The sequence below is a fragment of the Humulus lupulus genome, chromosome 1, assembly GCF_963169125.1.
Source record: "Humulus lupulus chromosome 1, drHumLupu1.1, whole genome shotgun sequence".
Classification (NCBI taxonomy): domain Eukaryota; kingdom Viridiplantae; phylum Streptophyta; class Magnoliopsida; order Rosales; family Cannabaceae; genus Humulus; species Humulus lupulus.
In genome coordinates, this window is record NC_084793.1 from 12,447,305 (window position 1) to 12,467,283 (window position 19,979).

Below are 19,979 nucleotides of genomic sequence, written 5' to 3' on the forward strand. Positions count from 1 at the left end.
CATGGTTGTGAGAAATTTACAAATTATATATCTTTGTATAAGGTTGGATAGTATATATTATTTCATTTTAAAAAATAACAAATTATTACTTTTTATTTTATTACATTTTTTAATTGACAAAATTATTTTCAATTTCCATTTCAGAAAATATATCAATTTTTTATATCACTTTTTTAATTTATTTGAAAAGTAATCAATTTATTACAAACTTTGTCACCATATAATTACAAACTATATTTAGAGGTTTTTTTTGTTTAAAAACTAAATCGATATAATTAAAAATATAATTTCTTACATCATTTATAAAAGCTAAAGAGCATAGTCAAATCATCAAAATCTAAATGATATATGCCTTGGCAATAAATTAAACTCAAATGAGTTAGAAAGAAAATGTTGAATTTTTGCTCATTTTTTCTAAACTTCATAAACTAAGATGGTTGCCATATGGGGATATCTTCCCATAAGAAATAAAACCAGAAACCAAATTGTTTAAAGCAAAAAAGATAAGCTCTTACTCTTGGATTGGATCTCAGACTCAAACATTTAAATCTTTAGGTGGTGTTTGGTTGGAGATAATGAAAACAATGGAATAGGAACATGAACAGGAATAGTAATAGAATGAAATAAGAAAAGTAATACGATTATGTTGTTTGGTTAGAATAATGAAATCAATGATTGAATACCTATTCTAGTGTTTGGTTAACTATGAAATGGAATGGAATAAATTTATTTTGGACAAAAATACCCAAAGTGCTTAAAATATGATTAATAAATTAAAATAAACATACTAAATATATATATATATATATAGATTTACCAATAATGGCGTTACTTTTTTTTCATATTCTTTTTTTACAAAATAATATTTAATAATCCTATTTTTTTTAAGCATAATAATTCCACTTTTGAACACTACAAAATATTAAAATTATCAATAAGAATTTATTTTTGTGAAGTATTTTTTTAATGTCAAATGCAATTTACTTTAATTATCACTAAACACTATTTTATATTTTTTAAAAATAAAACAATATAATAACATAAAAATGTTAAACTAAACATTATAACATATTTATATTCTAATAATCAAAAGAGTTTTTGATTACTGCGATCAAACTTTGTCCATACACATGAAATATCACTAGAAATAGTATAAGTATTTATGTCCAATTACTCAAATCTATGCTCAAAGACAATCTAGTTTGCAAAATTATGAGCATAAAACATTACATCATATCCAAAAGATTATAATTTGTATACTACTGAATGTCAAAGGCAATATAAATTGTCCTGCAAATTGTAGTAGAGCAAAGTAGACTAAACATGATCTTAGAGAGAGCCATCAAGAAGAAGTGTCACCCATTCATCCTTCTCATTATCTGGGACACTGAAAAAGTAAGAAACCAGAGCATTATCTTGCATAATCATGCGAGCTACCTTATGACGTTGAGCTGTGGTAAGTGTAGTGGTCATTTCTAACTCTTTCCCAAGTTGCATATGCTTTTCATTCATGTCTTCACCAGTAGCTTTACTCAAACGAATAGAAGCTTTTTCAATTTCTCTTGCGATAATACAAGCTGATTGTGTGAGTGCATCTGAAAGTTCTTCATGATTTACAGTTTTCCTTTTCTTCTTTGAAGACCCATCTGGTTGAGTGTGAGATTGAGCACCTCTTGTTGCATCTGAAATAGACATAGATGGCACTTCATTGACATTGTTAGCATAGTTGAAATCATCTTCTTCAAGAGTAGTGTTTTCTTCTTCAGTTTGAAGTTCTTCAACAACATCTGCTGCAGTCTCCGCATTTTTTCCAGTTGCACGATTCTTGCCAAAAACCATACATAAATCATCATACCAAGGGAATGACTTGATCTTGAAGGGGGCTGCTTCTTTGTGACTCTGCATTTATACAAAATAAAAAAATCAGATACAAATAAATAAGCAAACCATCCTTGTTATGGATCCATCAACATCATAAGCAAACAATCCTTCTTATGGATCCATTAACATCATAAGCAAAATGGTAGACCAAATACTATTATTTGAGTACCTGCAAATATGCTTCCCACACTGACTTTTCTGCAGTAACAGTTTTTCTGTCGTTGTCCCACCCAAATCCACTACAAAATGGTCCAGTCAACATTTCATGAACCACTTGAAAATGAGTCTTCAAAGTCTTCATTCTAGACTCAATGTGTGGCTTAGCTTGTATATCACAAGCAGGCATTCGCTCCTTTAATTTCATCTCAAGAGCTCTAAGATGACCTGGCCTGAAATTTCCTTCAGCTTTAAACTTCCCTTCATTATTCAGTTCCATAAGTGCTTCAATCAAGTGTTTGTCTTCATCTTCGCTCCAAAATATTTTATTTTGTCCTGGACCTCTTCCTTTTGAAGTCTCCATGCTGAAATAAGGTATCAAAATACTGTAAAACTAAAAACTAAAGCTGAAATATTGTAGTTGAATGAAAAAGAAACAAACAGCCAGCAATAAAGAAATAAAAGTGAATGGATATACACACCAATAACAAAACATAAATTTAAAGATAAATTTTCCATTTCAAAGCAAGTGATATAAGTTTTTTGGGTGGTCAATTACACAAACAGTCAAATGAATTGGCATAGCCAAGTGAAACCAAATTTAGAAACCTAGACAATCATTGTGCATTTAATCTAAGAAATAAAAAAAACTAGCTTGCTCTCCTATGTTCTCTCCATTCGTTATACATCTCAAGTGCTAAATGATTTCTAAATGTTGTCCACCCTTCAGAAGCTTCAATACTTCTTATGGATCCATCAGCATCCATGATATCTTCTTCGTCTCCACTATCACTCTCATTCTCTGGATGCATATCAGTATTATCAGTAGGCATTTCTCTCCTAATAAAATTGTGAAGCAAACAACATGCTAAAATGATTCGGTTTTGAGTCTTTATTGGATAGAATGACTGACTCCTAAGAATTGCCCATCGATTCTTAATTGCACCAAAACATCTCTCAATGACATTCCTAGCAGATGAGTGCTTCATATTAAAAAACTCTTGTGGATTTCTGGGAGGATTCCCATCTTCCCATTGGTTGAGGTGATAGCGTTGGCCTCGATATGGAGCAAGAAATCCCTTACAATTAGTATATCCACCATCTACAAGGTAATAATAACCTAAAATAAAATAAAGATAAGGATTAAGTTGTCTCCTAAATGACTTACTTATCCAAAAAAAATATATAATCTAAAACACAAAGCATACCATTTGGAACACACAAACCATTTGTTCTACGTATGGCATCACGTAAAACTCTACCATCTGCTACAGAGCCTTCCCATCCAAGTAACACATATATGAATTGCATGTCTTGGGAGCATACACCTAAGACATTTGTAGCTATTTCACCTTTTCGAGTACGATATTTTGGTTTATCAGCCATAGGTACTCTCACTCTAATATGAGTTCCATCTAGTGCCCCTAAGCAATTCTACCACATAATAAACAAACTTTTTTTATTAGTATTTCAAACAAATAAAAATTTGTAGTGATTTTTAATTCAAGTAATATATAACATACCTTGAACCATTTCCACCTTTCATCTGTTGAGTTTTCAACAACCAGTTCAGGTCTTTTCAATAACGCTCCATGTAGTCGAATGATTGAATGTAACACATTGTGAAAAGACTTGCTAATAGTCTCACCAGATCTCATAAATCGAAATCTAATGACTCTATTTTTCACATGATGAACAATTACATGTAAAAACATGGCCACTTGCTCATCTACTTGCAAGTATTTAGATGCTTTTAACCCACCCCTAGTTTAAAGCATTATGCATAAATTGCTAAATGCTTTCCTATTCATCCTAAGTTGATCAAAACAAATGACATCACTCTCATAAGCTATTTGATGCACAATTTGCCTATTGACAAAAACATCAAGTATGTATAATTGTCTTCCCAAAGAGCTTGATTCAATACCATGTACAATAATTTTTTCCCATAATTTGAAAAACCACTGCACTACATGCAACACATTCATCCAACGCAAATAAAGAGCCATGATCTTCTTCTTTCTCAAAATTTGTCTCTCACTGACAGTTAAACGAACCATTATCCTACAATGAATATAATAAAGCAAATAAAATTTTTAATCCAACAATCAGTTATTCTAGCAACATAAATACTTAAGCTTAACCTAAGACAATATCCCATAAGAAAATTTTCACATGGATTAAAAATTGCCAAATATGGGACTTAGCCATATTGTTACAAAAACCCAAGAAAATGTGATGATATTACTAAGTCCCATGTGAAATTTCTGAAGCTGCTTTTGTTTTTTTTCTATACACAGGTCAAATTATAACAGCTGAGCCAATGGAGTGTTTGAAGGATCTCTCTTTAGATGGAACAGGGATTATCAAGTTGCATTCATCAATTGAGAAACTAATTGGGCTTCGTTGGCTATTTTTAAGGGACTGCAAGAATCTTGAGTTTGTTCCAAACAACATTTTCAATATGAGTGGCCTTGAATGGCTAAGCCTTTCTAAATGTTCAAAACTAGAAAGTTTACCAGCTGTGTCCTCAGTTGGTTTTCATTTTAAGATTGAAATAAATCTTAGTCATAACAGCTTATTGAAATTATCTGATTGGATCTACGGTTTATCTTCCATACCAATGCTAGATTCATGTGGATCAATGAGTGACATGAGACCTGTCAGTATTTATATGTTGTGAAGACTAGCTTTAGCTCCTAAAAAAATTAAGTTATACTCATCAAATTCAGATATCAATAGGAGTAGAATAATACCAATGCAAATGGACAAAGCATAGACAAAAAAAGAAAATAATTAAGTGGGAAGCCTCAAAGCAACCTTTGTAAATTGTATTAATTCAGAAAGCAAAGAAAAAGACATAATTTAGCTGCATTTTCAACTATATCTTTAAACTAATTGCTAAACTTACCAAGGAGTAAAAACTAGTATCAGTACAAGCTCATCTATAAAATTGAACCAAAAAAGTAAAAAAGATGAATTATAAATCAAAGAGAGCACTTTTAGTGTAATTACCCAATATAATTACAGCAAGCTAGGTGTTCTGTTAATTTTTTATACAAGATGACCTTATTTCAAAAGTCTCAATTAAGATGTTGTTGATTCTCAAATATTTGGACTCTTTCAAATGAAGAACATTGTTGTGATAAAAAAAAGAAGGGTTACAATGGCCTGGGTGATCCAAATACAAAATACAGATAGTAGTGAGTTTTGCACACACATATAATATATATATATTCAGAAATCTCCAAAACTCCCTTGTTTACTCCTAAGCAAATGTAGTGACTTGAGAGCACTAACCATTTCAGGTTTAATATATACATCATTTATATACACAACCTGATCATTTATATGTTCGTTATGAAAGAGGCAACTTATTTGGCTCTAACAGGTGGAGAATCAATAGAGGTATATACCTATATGTGTGTCTTTCATGTTATTAGTACTTCACTTTAGAAATAATCATGTCTCTTTCTTGTGATGATGCAGGAATGAATTTGGCCTAAGTTCTATTTATGTTGTCCAGGAAATAAAATTATAGGATGGTTCTATGAGCAAACTGAGGGGTCTTCAATAAATATTAATCTTTTTTCGTATTGGCATGGTGCAGATTTCTTAGGCTTTGCCTTTTGCATTGTTGTTGAGTTTGAGCACTATTGTTTTGATCTTAACCGTTTGAATTGTCGCTACGAATACGTTTCAAAACCGGCAATGGCGAAAGCCGTAGATGGAGTTGGAGCTCTCAGAGGCTACAAAAGGCTAAAGGGGATGAATTAGAAATGAAATTTCTGAGTTCAGATCACATGTTTTTGGGGTATATTGATGAGGACTACAATGACTGTGTTGATGCAACAGAGGTTTCATTTGAGTTTTACCTTGAAAAAAATGATTGGGAAGAACTTTTTAATGTTGGCAAGTACAGAGTGAAAGAGTGTGGAATCCGCATGCTATATCTTCAATACAAATAAAACTAATATTTGCTTAGGTGAGAAAAGGGTATTAATGCAAGATTACTTGGTGACAGAGTGAAAATGTATACTTCATCAGCAACAACTGATAATTCTGATGATGGTAATAAGATGCATTTATGGGGAGGAATCGGTATTGGCATTTTGATTGTGTTTTTAGTTGCCTTCTTGTTCTACCTTTTCATAAAAAAGCTACTCCCATCTCTAAGAAAACGCCAATCACCCCTCTACAACATCACAAAAGGTACCTCACTCATACATATATATATATACTATATGATAATGATCAATATACCCATATAAATAAGTGTATATACAACAACTATTTGTATAGGAGTACTGAAAGAAGAGAAGACAATGCTAAGGAAGTTTCAGTTGGTTTATGAGTACGTTCCAAACGTCAATTTACAAATTATTTGGCTGAACAAATAATAGGCAAGGTTTATATATGTATTAAGAAGTAATGTTAGACACAAAATCAATCCTAAATTGATATTGATTTGAGAGCGAGAGAAACTAAGCATGGAAGAATAATGTGCCCTAAAACCAATTTTGATACAAAAATGGCAGAAATTGTTAAATAAAAGCTAGAGAGAGAAAGGCATAGCCAACCTGATTCGCAATGGGCAGAGCTTAGCGGCGATGGCGACGAAATGAGGAACCAAAAATGCAGTTAAGCTAACCTCAGAGACCTAATCTCAAAAATGAGTGAGGAAGATCTCTATGGCTAGAGTGGAAGAGAGAACCATTTTTGTCGATCTGTGAATAATGAAAAAAGAAGGGTAATTAGGGTAAGGAAAGGTAAGCAGTGGAATGGAATTATAATTCCACTGACTCAAAAGTGGAAAAGTTATTCCGTTAGTTTGGGGGAATAAGCATTACAATGGAATTCTTTTCCAAACTTGTTATTTCCAACCAAACAAAAGAATCCAGCCCATTAACATTCCATTCTTTTCCTTTCTGGCCCATTACCATCAACCAAATGGGCCCTTAGTGTCACATTTTAAATACAAAAACATGTAATAGAGAAAAGACAAACCAATATTGTCCCTTTTCACCAAGATCTTGTTTTAACAATAGAAGAAATAAACAAACAAACACACAACTCATTTAAAATATTTCCCAAGGCAAAAGAAAAACAAGCAAATATGCGAAACAATTCAAAGTTCAGTTCTGAATGAGTTGAAAGAAAAAAGAAAAGAACAAAGGCTACTCAAACATTGTCCCCAAACAAAAGAAAAGAAGCGTCAAAACAAGCTTATGACTTCACTCATTTCACTTAAAGTTCTTAAAATAAAAAACATGAAGAAAAAAAATTAGATTAAATTTGACACGCATTCAGTTTAAGTAATTTAGCACAATTATTATTGTTTCTTGATTAAGACTTGCGTTTGCAGGTTCACAAAATGGAGGCTGCACAATATTGTCTCTCAATGTAGGAATATTAAAAACCTAAAAAAAAGCATAGTTTTAAGCAATGCAGCCACAATATCATTACATCAGTAAATAACCATCATTCCACAATAACAATATCATAACAAGTGAAAATAATAAAGAAAACTACAGAATTTATTCAGTAAATTAAGGTTGAGCATACCTTTTTTTTATTGTTTGACTCCATTGTAATTTTCTTTTATCTTTTTTTTTTTAACAATTTGGTCAGTTTTGGATTGATTTTGTTTGAATGGAGGACGACATTTATTTCGAACTGTTAGAGAATATATTATTCAATGTAATATATAGAAATCAAGATACAACTCTAAACAACAAATACAATAGACAATGTGTTTGATTAAAATAAATGTTACAACTCAATTGCTAAAAATACAAATAAATAGAAGGGATATATAAGAAGTAGAGGAGAAGAAGATTACAAACTTAAGCAAAATAGTACATGTAAATATAAAGAACAAAGAAGAACATGAAGAAATAAATAAGAAAAATAGTGCATAGAAAACAAAGTAAAATAATAAGAACAATCTAACACTCACACAACCAAAGTGTAGAACAGTACTTAGAGAACAAGTATCAAGAACTTTGTCCAAAAGCTTATTTCCCCATATTCTCTAAGCACTAAAAGACTCTCAAGTTTGGAAATAGCTCTTTGGAATTATCAAGCAGTTTGGTGTATTTTCCAGCCAAGTGCACTGTGGATAGAAAATTGTGTGTCTTCCAAGTAAGCATTTGACTCCTATTTATAGAGTTTGAGACACCCTTTGAATTTTAAATTCCACCAACTCCCTTAGCTTTTACCAATGCTTAATTGTATGTGTTATGGAATTAAAATGAAGATTTGAGAGTTACTTAGGAACGTAAAATCGTTCAAATTTGAAAAATGAAAAATTGGGATTTGGCTGTCAGTACACCCGGCCGCGGCCAAGGACATTCACGGTCACAGCCGCTAGTCCTTAACTCTCAGGTTGCGGCCTGGGATGCTGGTGGTCGAGGCCAGCGTGCTGTTTTAGCCTCCCGAATTTTCCACTTTTTCCAAAACATCTCAAATGATAGGAAGATTGTTGAGGATTGACTTGGAAGGCTCAAGTGTGAGCTTTCAAAAATGATAGGAAGATTGTTTATTTATATGAAAAAGATTCAATGACACTTGATAAGCTACGAGATGTAATCTCTATTCCTTTTATGTGTTATTTAATATATCTATACATGTATGATCCTGACTGGTATTAATAAATTTTTAAAAGATCATATTCCGCTGCATATTATTATTTTTCTCATTTAATACCAACAAGTAACAGATATAGTTGGGTCCATAGGACAAGATAAAAAGATATTATTAGCATAGGGATGCTCGGGTTTGGCAGCTAGGCAGAGTCTTTCTTTTGACTTCTTGGATTTCCCTAATTTGATGCCTAAACGAGTTGCATATATCCTCCCTTTCGACTTTTATGTGATATTCATGGATTAACCTTTGGTTTCGAGAAAAAAAAGAGATTCAGGTCGGGGATTGGGTTTTTGATATGGAATGGCCCAAGCTGAGAACCCCCAACCTTCCTTATCGAAATTGGGACGTGACATCTACCAAGAGAGAGTAAAGGAGAGGGTTGTAACGCCTTGGTTACTCCAAGACCGTTACTATGAACTTTGAATCGTGCTTAACTCTCTAATTGAGTCATTTGGTTATAAATGTGCATCTAGGTGTTATTAATAGGCTAAGGTGAAAATTTTCAATCAAAAGGAAATGATATATTTTATTTAAAACATAAAATTGTACATGGACCCATAAAAGCGTTTACAAGGTATTTACAATTCAAAACGGTCATTACAGTGTAAAATTACAATCCGCCAACCTAAGCGGCAAAAATAGGGTTAACCCCTAGTTCCTCTGAGAAACACCTTGGCAGTGGTGGTCAAGCGACTGCATATGTACACAACGCCACCTAAGCTCTCAACTCAAGGTTGGGTGAGCTTTTCTTTCCCTTTACCTTTACCTACACCACATAGCACCCGTGAGCCAAGGCTCGGCAAGAAAACTCATTACTGCATGTATACAATATCAAATGATGATTATGATAATCATACTAGCTTATAGCTCTAAATAGATGAGTGAATATCACTTCAAGATTCTAGTAACCATGCTGGGGCTTGTACCCCTAATCAGATAATATCGAGATTCTAATAATCATGTTGGGGCGTATAGCTCTAATCAAATGAGTGACTGATGAGTGGGTCACTAACTTAAATCAGATGAGTGAGTCACTAAATTAACTTAATGAGTGGCTATGGAGTCACAAACTTGAATCAGGTGAGTGACTGATGAGTGAGTCACTAACTTGGGCTCCGCACCCTTAGCCATGTGACGATGCAGTCACCTGGGCCTTTTGGCCCAGGCTCTAAGTAACTAGCCATTAGACTAGACAAGTGATTTTGTGTTCATCGAACTTAAGGTTAGTCAAGCATTGTATGCTTATGATGATAATGTTTATGTCGATCAGATCTAATCTTTTTGGATTGCGTTAAACACGCTAATACCGTTCTTGACTCATAAGCCAATACCATATGACCAATGCTCAGTACTACTGCCGAACTTAACTAGTAAGTCACAGCTTCAAAGTCAGTACTGACACCATTGTCGATTCCGGACTCATAGGTCAGTGCCATTCACAGATTAGCAAGATTGCTAAGCATTTAATATGCAATCAAAGTCCACATATAATACACTCAACATGCCTCATTAATAACCATGCATGTCACATATGGGGTGCAATTTTCTTACCTCTGGTTCGAGCGAGAAATAATAAAAGAACAACCCTTGAGAACGATCGATCATTTGATTCCTTAGCAGTCACCTAGTCATAACCAAATATAACTTCCATCAATGAAAATGAGCAATGAAAGGTCCATGACCTAAACCTCACTCCCGGGACCTCGAATTGTACCCAAACGGTTAGAAGATTCGATCTCGAGCCTTAGGAATTGAAACCCCAAGCCAAAAACCCTCAAAAGTGCCCAAAATAGGAACCAGGAAGAACAGGGTAGCGCTGTAGTGCTGCCCCCCTATCACCATAGCGCTACAAGCAGGGAAGTTTTGCCCTGGCAAGCGATGTAGTGCCAGAACCAGGCTGAACTGCTCTGGTTTTTCCCTTTTTCAACTTCTCCATTCCAACCTTAAAAACCTAATTCCAAACTTCATTCAAACTCCCAAATGAACCCAAATATCCACTCTATAAGTCCTAGGCATCGTAACTCAAGCAACCCTTGCCAAAAACTCCCATCAATTCTCACTATCCAAATCAAAATCCCAACTGAACATCAAAAGGAAAAACAAAGCAAGAACCAGAGTTTTAATGGTTAAAAATTTACCTCATGCTCAGTATGGAACCCTCTTCAATGGTGGAACACAACCCTAGACCATCAAAGCTTAATTTCTTAGCTTGATTCCTCAAATGAAGCTAAAAAATTCCAAAGAAAAAAAACTGGTCGAGAGAAAACGGAAACGTACTCTGTTTTCTTAAGCTTCTACAGCTTTCTATGGCTGATATATATCTTAAGGTCAAAAAACCAAAATTCCCCCAAGCTTAAATAAAACTCTTAACAGCCACCAAGGGCAAAACCGTCATTTATCTCCTATCTCGTTAATTATAATTAACACTCTCCAATTCCCGTTATTCTCTAATACTAATAAATTATATCTCATTACCCTTTAATTCCCGGTAATGATCTAATCACCAAATTACCCCGAGCCCCGAAATCAACCCCGTTATGACCAAACCGCTAACTTGGACTCAAAGATCGTCTCATGCCGAATGGCTCGAACAAATCCACATTATAATGTGGCCTCAAAAATAATCACCAACATGCATGCAAATATACAATTATGCCATCAACAGGACAAATTACCAAAATACCCTTATCAAGAAATGTGGACCCACATGCATGCATTTATCATCATATAATATTATAATTCACATAAACATGCAGTATAATCATTTAATGGAATAATGAATCAATTATAGCCCTCTCGGCCTACTAATCCAACCATTAAACCTCATTAGGATTTTGGGGCATTACAACTATCCCCTCCTTACAGAAATTTCGTCCTCGAAATTTACCTGAACAACTCGGGATACTGATTCCGCATATCTAACTCCAGCTCCCAGGTCGCTTCCTCGACCTTGTTGTTCCTCCATAATACCTTAACCAAAGGCATCGTCTTATTCTTGAGAACCTTGTCCTTTCTATCAAGTATCTGGAATGGTTGTTCCTCATAGGAGAGATCTGCCTCAAGCTCCAGATCTTCGTAACTCAAAACATGAGTCACATCTGATACATACCTCTGAAGAGTTGAGACATGAAGTATGTTATGCACGGCTGACAATGTCGGTGGTAAGGCCAACCTGTAGGCCACCTGACCAATCCTCTCCAGGATCTCAAATGGACTTACAAATCTAGGGCTCAACTTGCCCTTCTTCCCAACTCTTTTCACCCCTTTCCATGGTGAGACTTTAAGGAAGACGTAGTCTCCTACCTGGAACTCCACGTTCCTGCGCTTGGGATCTGCCTAAATTTTTTGCCTACTCTGGGAAGCAAGCATCCGAGCTTTAATCTTCTCAATGGCCTCACTGGTCCTCTGAGCTGCCTTAAGACCCAAGTATCTCCTATCCCCTATCTCATCCCCATGAATGTGATATTTGCATTTCTTACCATACAACATCTCATAAGGTGCTACTCCAATGGTCAATTGATAACTGTTGTTGTAGGAAAACTCTATCAAAGGTAGATACTTACTCCAGGATCCACCAAAGTCCAGCACACATGCTCGCAGCATGTCCTCTAATATCTGAATCGTCCTCTCAAATTGTCCATTTGTCTGAGGATGATAAGCAGCACTAAACTTCAACTGTGTTCCCATGGCCTTCTGTAAACTCCCCCATAACTTGGAAGTAAAAGTGGGGTCCCGATCTGACACGATCGACCTCGGTGCTCCATGGAGGCGCACGATCTCTCTCACATAGAGATCTACGTACTGGTCAACTGTATATGTAGTCCTCACTGGTAAGAAGTGAGCTGACTTGGTGTAGCGATCCACAATAACCCAAACTGAATCATGTTGACCAATAGTCCTGGGTAATTCCCCCATGAAATCCATCATGATGTCCTCCCATTTCCATTATGGGATATCTAGAGGCTACAATAACCCTGCTGGCCTCTGATGCTCAGCCTTGACCTATTGACATGTCAAGCACTTAACCACATACTCCACTACACCCCTCTTCATCCCAAGCCACCAATACAGTGATCTCACATCCTAATACATCTTCGTGGTTCCTAGATGCAAATAGTAAGGAGTAGTATGAGATTCATTTAGAATCTCTCGTCTCAATGCAGTGTTTAACAGAACACATATCCAACCCTTGTATCTCAACAAGCCCAAATCAAACACTGTATAATCTCTGGATACTCTAGCCAAAACATCCTCTCTGATCTTGATTAGTTGTGGATCACCCAACTGACCCTCCTTGATTCTCTCCAACAGTGTAGACTGTAGCGTAATATTGGCCAACTGGCCCACCAGCAACTCTATACCAGCTCTGGTCATATCATCTGCTAATTCTCTAGCTATCAATCTTGCACTATAAATCTGTCCCAGACCCTTTCGGATTAAAGCATCAGCTACCATGTTGGCCTTTCCTAGATGATATAAAATCTCACAATCATAATCTTTTACTAACTTCAGCCGACGCCTTTGTCTCATATTCAAGTCTTTCTGCGTGAAGAAGTACTTCAGGCTCTTGTGGTCAGTATAGATCTCACACTTTTCCCCATAAATGTAACGCTCTACTTCCTTAGAGTCGTTACTAACTGAGTTTTAAACGTGCAATTAACTCGCTAATCGAGGTTTTAGGTTAAAAGTGTAGCTAAACTGTAATAAAAGTCATATAATTTGAAAATGTATTCATTCACTGGAATTATAAAGCGTTATACATTTGGGATCCAAAAATTATTGTTTAGAAATATTTACAACTCAAAATATGATTTAAGTCTACTTGTTGAGTCTAGTTTTTATTATGTTTTGGTGGTGTTTTTAGTAGTCTTTTATTTTGTTTTTCCTTGTTTTAGCGCGGGTTTACGCTTTGTTTTGTTGTTTTTGTGAATGTCAGGAAGAATTGAGCATGTGGAAGAAAATGCCAAAGAAAGGGAAGAAATAACCGAGTTTTCCATCATATTTTGATCAAGAATGGTTCTCAACACAATTTGGAAGTGTTGGTGAAATTTTGGGATGAAAACTTGAAAAAATGAGATTTCCCTTAAGAGCCACGGCATGATCAAAGTAGGGCCGCGGCTAGGGGGAGAAACATAAGCATGGTTTTTGAGGACATCTTCGGGCCGCGGCATAGCTATGGAGGGCCGCGGCATAGATGGGCATCCTGCCCAGAAATTTTTATACGGGCCGCGGCATGGCTTCAGAGGGCCGCGGCATGACAAGGACCTCCTGCCCAGAAATTTTTATACGGGCCGCGGCATAGTGTATGTAGAGCCGCAGCCCGCCTCATTAAAAATCTGAAATCCTAGGTTTTAAATGACGAAAAAGGGGAAGAAAAACGGACGTACGGACGAAGGGAGGAGTTCTGGTTTTGAAGGCTTAAGCTTAGAGTATTTTTTTTACATGTTTTTCTTCCTGATGTTATCTTTAATTTTTGTTGTGATTAGCACTATGACTATGAACTAATTTTCTGTTTAGGATGTTCAATTGAATCTCTTGAATTTCTGTTATGACCTAATGCAATTTTAATTTCCTCTTCTTCAATCTTCTTCAATTCCTTATAACCTGTTCTTAAAGAGTGATTATTGATTGGCCATCTTTAGTCATATATATATGTTTTTAAGTCAAAATCTGAGAAGTGAGATTTAATTATGCTGTGGTTATATTGGACATAATTCTAATTTAGAACGAAAGTATCTGAATTAATTGTGTAACTGTTATTAAGTTGTGGAATTTAATGCTACCTTTGTGGTTCAATTTACCATAGAAATATAGGAAATTGTCACCTAGGTTGAGTTTATAATTCATAGTATGATTATAGGCTGCTGTTTCAACTTGTTAATTGAATTAGGTAAAAAATAAGAATAATTCATACTTTGCATTAGGGAATAATAGGAAGGATAGTTGATGAGATTGAATATCCTAATTGTTTCTCAGTGATTGAATTAAAAGTTTTACTATTAGTTATTATTCTATTTAATTGTCGATTATTATTTCTGCACTTTATTGGTTCTTTTGCTGTATTTTACAAAAATCAAGAATTTTAATTCATCAAATAGAACAAGAAATTAATTGACTGGTAATTGATAACTCAGTCCTTGAGGACGATACTTGGTTTACCATTTTATTACGAGTTTGCGACTGTGTGCACTTGCATAGCAAAATTATCGCAACACTACTAAACGACAAAACTCTGATTAATACAAAATGACTCTAAAAAATACCCCTGGCCGTGGCAACCAAGCAGGGCAAACATGTACATGTCGCTTCAATCTCTCTGTACTCATGGTTGATCGACCTTTCCCTTGCCCTTACCTGCACCATAGAGCACCTGTAATGCCCCGAATTCTCCGTTATGGTTTAGTGACGGGAATAGTAGGCCGGGAGGGCCATACTTGCTTAATTATGCCATTAATTGATAAAATGCATGTATATGTGGATTGTATTATAATATGATGTGAAATGCATGCATGTGAGTCTATATTTCTAATTACAGGGGTGTGATGGTAATTTGGCCCATTGGGGGTAAATTGTATATTTGTATGCATGTCGGTGATATATGTTGAGACCACATTATAATGTGGGTTTGTTCGAGCCATTCGGCATGAGACAATCATGGTATGAAAATTATTGGTTTGGTCATAACAGGCTTAAGCTCGGGGTGAGTCTCGGGGTGATTTTGATGATTAGAGTGTTACCGGGAATTAAAGGGTAACGGGATATGAATTATTGGTGTTTGAGACTATCGAGGTTAGCGGGAATTGGAGAGTTTTGATTATGATTAACGAGATAGGTTGGAAAGGACAAATATGCCCTTAGGAGCCTTTAGAAACCCTTAAATGACCTAGGGGTATAATGGTCTTTTTACCCCTAGGATAGATATAAATTGAGTTCAGCAGTAAATTGATGAGAAAAACAGAGCAAGTTCTTGAGCTTCCCGTACCTTCTCCTTCTTCCATTTTCTTTGTGATTTTTGGTGATCTTATTGAGGATTCAAGCTTGGGAAATAGACCTTGGGAGTTTGGGAGAGTGTTCCACCATTGAAGAGCATCACAACCTGAGTTTGAGGTAAGTTTCTAGCCATTAGTTTACTGGTATACTCTGTTTTGGTGTTAGTTTTCAGCTTGTGTTTTTGTGGTGGATTGTTAGAATTGATGGAAGTTTTGGTTGGGGTTTATATTGGGTTTTGCTAAGGGAGTGATATAGATCAAGTTTATGGGTTGTATTGGAGGTTTGAGTGGTGTTTAAGCTTGGTTTGAAAGGTTGGTTCCAAGAGAAAACGCAAGGGAAGAAAAAACAGGGGTTTTGGCTGAACTGGAGGTTGGGCCGTGGCATGGCCAGGGAGGGTCGCGGCCCTTGAAGGATGTTGAAGTTAGGCGCCTATGTTTGAGGGACGGGCCGCGGCATGGACAAGGAGGGCCGCGGCCCTTAGTGGCTTTTTGGCCAGAAATGGCTTTTTGGCTCGGGGATTCAAGCCTTAGGCCTCGGGGTCGATCCTACTACCCGGTTTAGTAGTGTTTGATGTCTCAGAGGCTAGGTTTTGGTTTGGGAACCCTTTGTTATTCATTTTATTGATGGAATCCCATAATTGGTTATGACCAGGTAACCGCTAAAGGACCAAAAGGTTGATCATTCTCAAGGGTCGTTCTTTTATTCATTTTAGCTCGAACCAGAGGTAAGAAAACTGCACCCCAAATGTGACATGCGTGGTTGTTCATGAAGCATGTTGGTTGTATATATGTGGACATGAATTGATTATGGAATACTTAACAAATGTTGCTCACTTGTGCATGGTACTGACTCCTTAGTCAGATTTCGCAAAGGTGCTAGTATCAACTGTGAAGTTGTGACTCATTAGTCAGGTTCGGCAGTTGTACTGGGCACTGGTCACATAGTGCTGACTCATTAGTCAGGACGGCCTTAGCGTGTTCAACGCAAGCCAATAAAGATTAGATCTAATCGACTTTCTGCATTGAATGACTCAAAGAGCATTAATGTCGGACCGACCTCAAGTTCAATGAATATTATAAGCGCTTGAAGGCTAGTGGCTTACCTAGCAGCCACTCTTCCATTTGAATTAGTGACTTGCTTGTCAGTCACTCAGTATGGTTTACCAGAACCTCAAGTGATATTCACTCATTTGTTTGAAAGCTACGAGCTCTATGTGATTATAATGATAATCACTTGATGATGTTGACATATAATGCTATGTTTTCTTGCTGGGCTTTGGCTCATGGGTGCTATGTGGTGTAGGTAAAGGGAAAGAAAAGCTCACCCAGCCTTGAGTGAAGATCTTAGGTGGTGATTGTGTACATATGCGGCCGCTTGACCACCACGGCCAAGGAGTTCTCAGAGGAACTAGGGGGTTTACCCTATTTTTGCCGCTTAGGTCGGCGGGGTTTGAAATTTTGGAACAGTAATGACCTTTTTGAGTTGTAAATAACTTGTAAATGTTCTTGTGGACTCATGAATAGTTTTATGTATCAAATAAAACATATCCTTTCCTTTTTATTGGTTTTCACCTTAACCTGTTAATAACACTTAGTTCACGTTTTTAACCAAAGGACTCAGGCAATGAGTCAAATTTTCGGTTCACCGTAACTGTTCTGGGGTAACCAGGGCGTTACAGCATCTGTGAGCCGAAGCCCAACAAGAAAACGCAACACAAACAATCAACATATACATATCCAGTAACCAACATATAACAAAGCCGCCAACAGACTAAACATATAGCGGCCATGCCGTCCTAGGCGTTTTATCAGGCCCTGGGTTCGCGATCCATATCGTGAGGATGACTCATGCATCCGAGAAGGGTCTCAACTTGGCAACTTGCACTCCGCGTGCTTAACACTGCTCCCGGCCCCTTGCCGTACTCGGCCTTGCACTCCATGTGCTTAACGCTGTTCCCGGCCCTTTGCCGTACCCGGCCTTGCCGTTCTCGGCCTTCGTCGTTCATTCACAGATAAGCATACATAGCATAATATCAATAACTACTTAAACATATACCATACATAAACAATAGGGCTACGCCCTGAAATTCAATCACATAGGGTCGTGCCCTGCAATACAAAACTATAGGACCACGCCCTGCTCTACGGGTACAACAATTTTCTTACCTGTGTCCCGAGCTTCTTGAGCACCGAAATCCCGAGCACAGTCCTCTAACCTGAGCCTCGCTGAAAACCTAGTCACAACACACAAGTAACACTCTCGTTACTAACCAATTGATAATTGTACCCCGGAACCAACCCCGTGCTCTCGGGACCTCCCGTTTCCCCACACAAAGTGGTGAAAGCATCCCCCGAGCTCCTAAAAACACAAAATCTCACATCATGAAAATGGCCTAAGGCCGCGGCATAGCCCTATAGGGGTCGCGACGTCCAGCAGGGCTCCCCTATCCTGACTCATCCCAGCGCTGCGGCATGGGAGAACAAGGTTGCGGCGCTCATACGCGAACACAGAAAACAGGGTTTTTTCCAACATTTTTCCCAAGCCAAAACTCATCCAAATCACCACCAAGGTACACCAAAGTCCCAATTCGACCTAAAACTTCAAATAAATGGTATAGCAACCCAAAAATACCAGCAACAAACTCAAACACTCAACCAAACTCAAAAATCACCTAGTGGTTGAAAACTTCACAAAACTTAAACCACCCTTCACAAAACTTAAACCACACCAAAATATATACTTCATAAATGCATGGATTCTTAATCAAGTAGGAATTCGACCCTGAGATGCTTTCAAATCCAATTCCAAGCTTAAATCCACAAATTCCTAGGCTTAAATTTTCCAAAACTTCATTCCAATAATCCACAAGGCAAAACACAATTCAGTTCTCAAATCACAACACTTCTTGGCTGAGTTCAACAAAATAACAACTTAAAATCCTTACCTCAAACGTGTAAAACAACCTCTAGCTACCTTGGCTTGATTCCCCACTTTGATCCTGCAAATTCAGAAGTCCTTCCTTTGGTTTCTGGTTTTCTCTAGAGCTTCCAAAAGACCCAAGTATATGCCAAAGTGAGAGTAACGTGAGAGACTTTTCCTCAGCCAAAGCCTATCTATTTCTAAAGCCAAATGACACATTTGCCCTCCCCTCTAACTTAGACTCTAACTAACCTCAAAGGCAGCCTAGACTTTTCCTTATCCTCTTGCAAGAATGCCACATTCCCACTTAATTTCTCACCTATAACAACTATCCTCAAGAGTTACTTATAGTTACCCAAGTTACCAAGGTCCCACTAACTACTAATTATTACCACTTGTGACTAACTAGCTAAACTACTCCCTAGGATTGTCTCGGATCGTGCATCACAGATATATCAACACTCACACGTGGTGTCAATCACAATATACATAAATATTGCATTTATGTCCTCAGCGGACTAAAATTACAAACATGCCCCAAGCAACCAAATGGGGCCCACATGCATATTTAATTCACCTAAACATGCATCTATAATCACATACTTATTAAATTCACATATTAACATAATAAACCAATTATTGCCCTCTAGGCACGCTAATCAAGGCCCTAAGCCTTATTAGCAAATTTGGGACACTACAATAAGGGTAATGCCTCCATACTGTATAAGGGGTTCCAGCACTAAGAAGATGACCTGTAACTACTGAGGGTGAAGCCTCAGCTTCTGCTTGTGTCAATGCGAACATTCGAGCTGGGGCAGAGCTGTTCAATTTTTCGGGTTCTTCCTTTCTTGCTTTTGGGCAGTCTTTCTTGAAATGTCCTATTGCCCCACATAAGAAGCAGGCCTTTGCCCTACACTCTCCCAAATGGCGCCTCTTGCACCTAGGGCACCCTGGATAAGTCTTCCAGGCCTCTCTGCCACTCTGACGATCCAATGTAATACCTCGTGGTCGCCTATTAGGACCTGGAGCTGAGAAGGTATCAGGAACCTTCCTCTTCTGATCACTGGGGCCTCCACCCCTACTAGAATCCAAAAATGGAGGACCTGTCCTCCTAAACTCTCTTTTGGCTGCATTATCTCGCCAGATCTTGTTCTATGCGCTCTCTGTTGTGAGCGCCTTTGCAATGACCCAAATTTCCTAATAAGGTTTAGGACCTTGATTAGGAGGCCGGGAGGGCCATAATTGATTTATTATGAAATTAAATGATTATATGCATGTGTAGATGTATTAAATATGCATGTGAACCATTTCTGATTAATTGGGTGATTTTCATATTTTGGGCACTTTTGAGGGTTTTTGGCTTGGGGTTTCAATTCCTAAGGCTC

General features: G+C 37.0%; 2 protein-coding genes and 1 long non-coding RNA gene across 3 annotated transcripts; 1 reads left to right on the forward strand and 2 right to left on the reverse strand.

The window, feature by feature from the left end:
• Positions 1-1,276: 1,276 nt before the first annotated feature.
• Positions 1,277-5,814, forward strand: LOC133781291 (disease resistance-like protein DSC1). The gene is made up of 3 exons (XM_062220295.1): positions 1,277-1,456; positions 4,338-4,703; positions 5,648-5,814. Exons 1-3 carry the CDS (start codon positions 1,324-1,326, stop codon positions 5,812-5,814), a joined length of 666 nt encoding a protein of 221 aa, XP_062076279.1. The 5' UTR covers positions 1,277-1,323.
• On the reverse strand, positions 1,509-2,401 carry LOC133782295 (uncharacterized protein At2g29880-like). Its single transcript, XM_062221547.1, has 3 exons — positions 2,051-2,401; positions 1,618-1,899; positions 1,509-1,514 (listed from the first exon to the last, which is right to left on the reverse strand). Exons 1-3 carry the CDS (start codon positions 2,399-2,401, stop codon positions 1,509-1,511), a joined length of 639 nt encoding a protein of 212 aa, XP_062077531.1.
• Positions 2,529-3,719, reverse strand: LOC133814783 (uncharacterized). The gene is made up of 2 exons (XR_009884805.1): positions 3,561-3,719; positions 2,529-3,471 (listed from the first exon to the last, which is right to left on the reverse strand). It is a non-coding gene; the product is annotated as an uncharacterized LOC133814783 (long non-coding RNA).
• Positions 5,815-19,979: the final 14,165 nt, after the last annotated feature.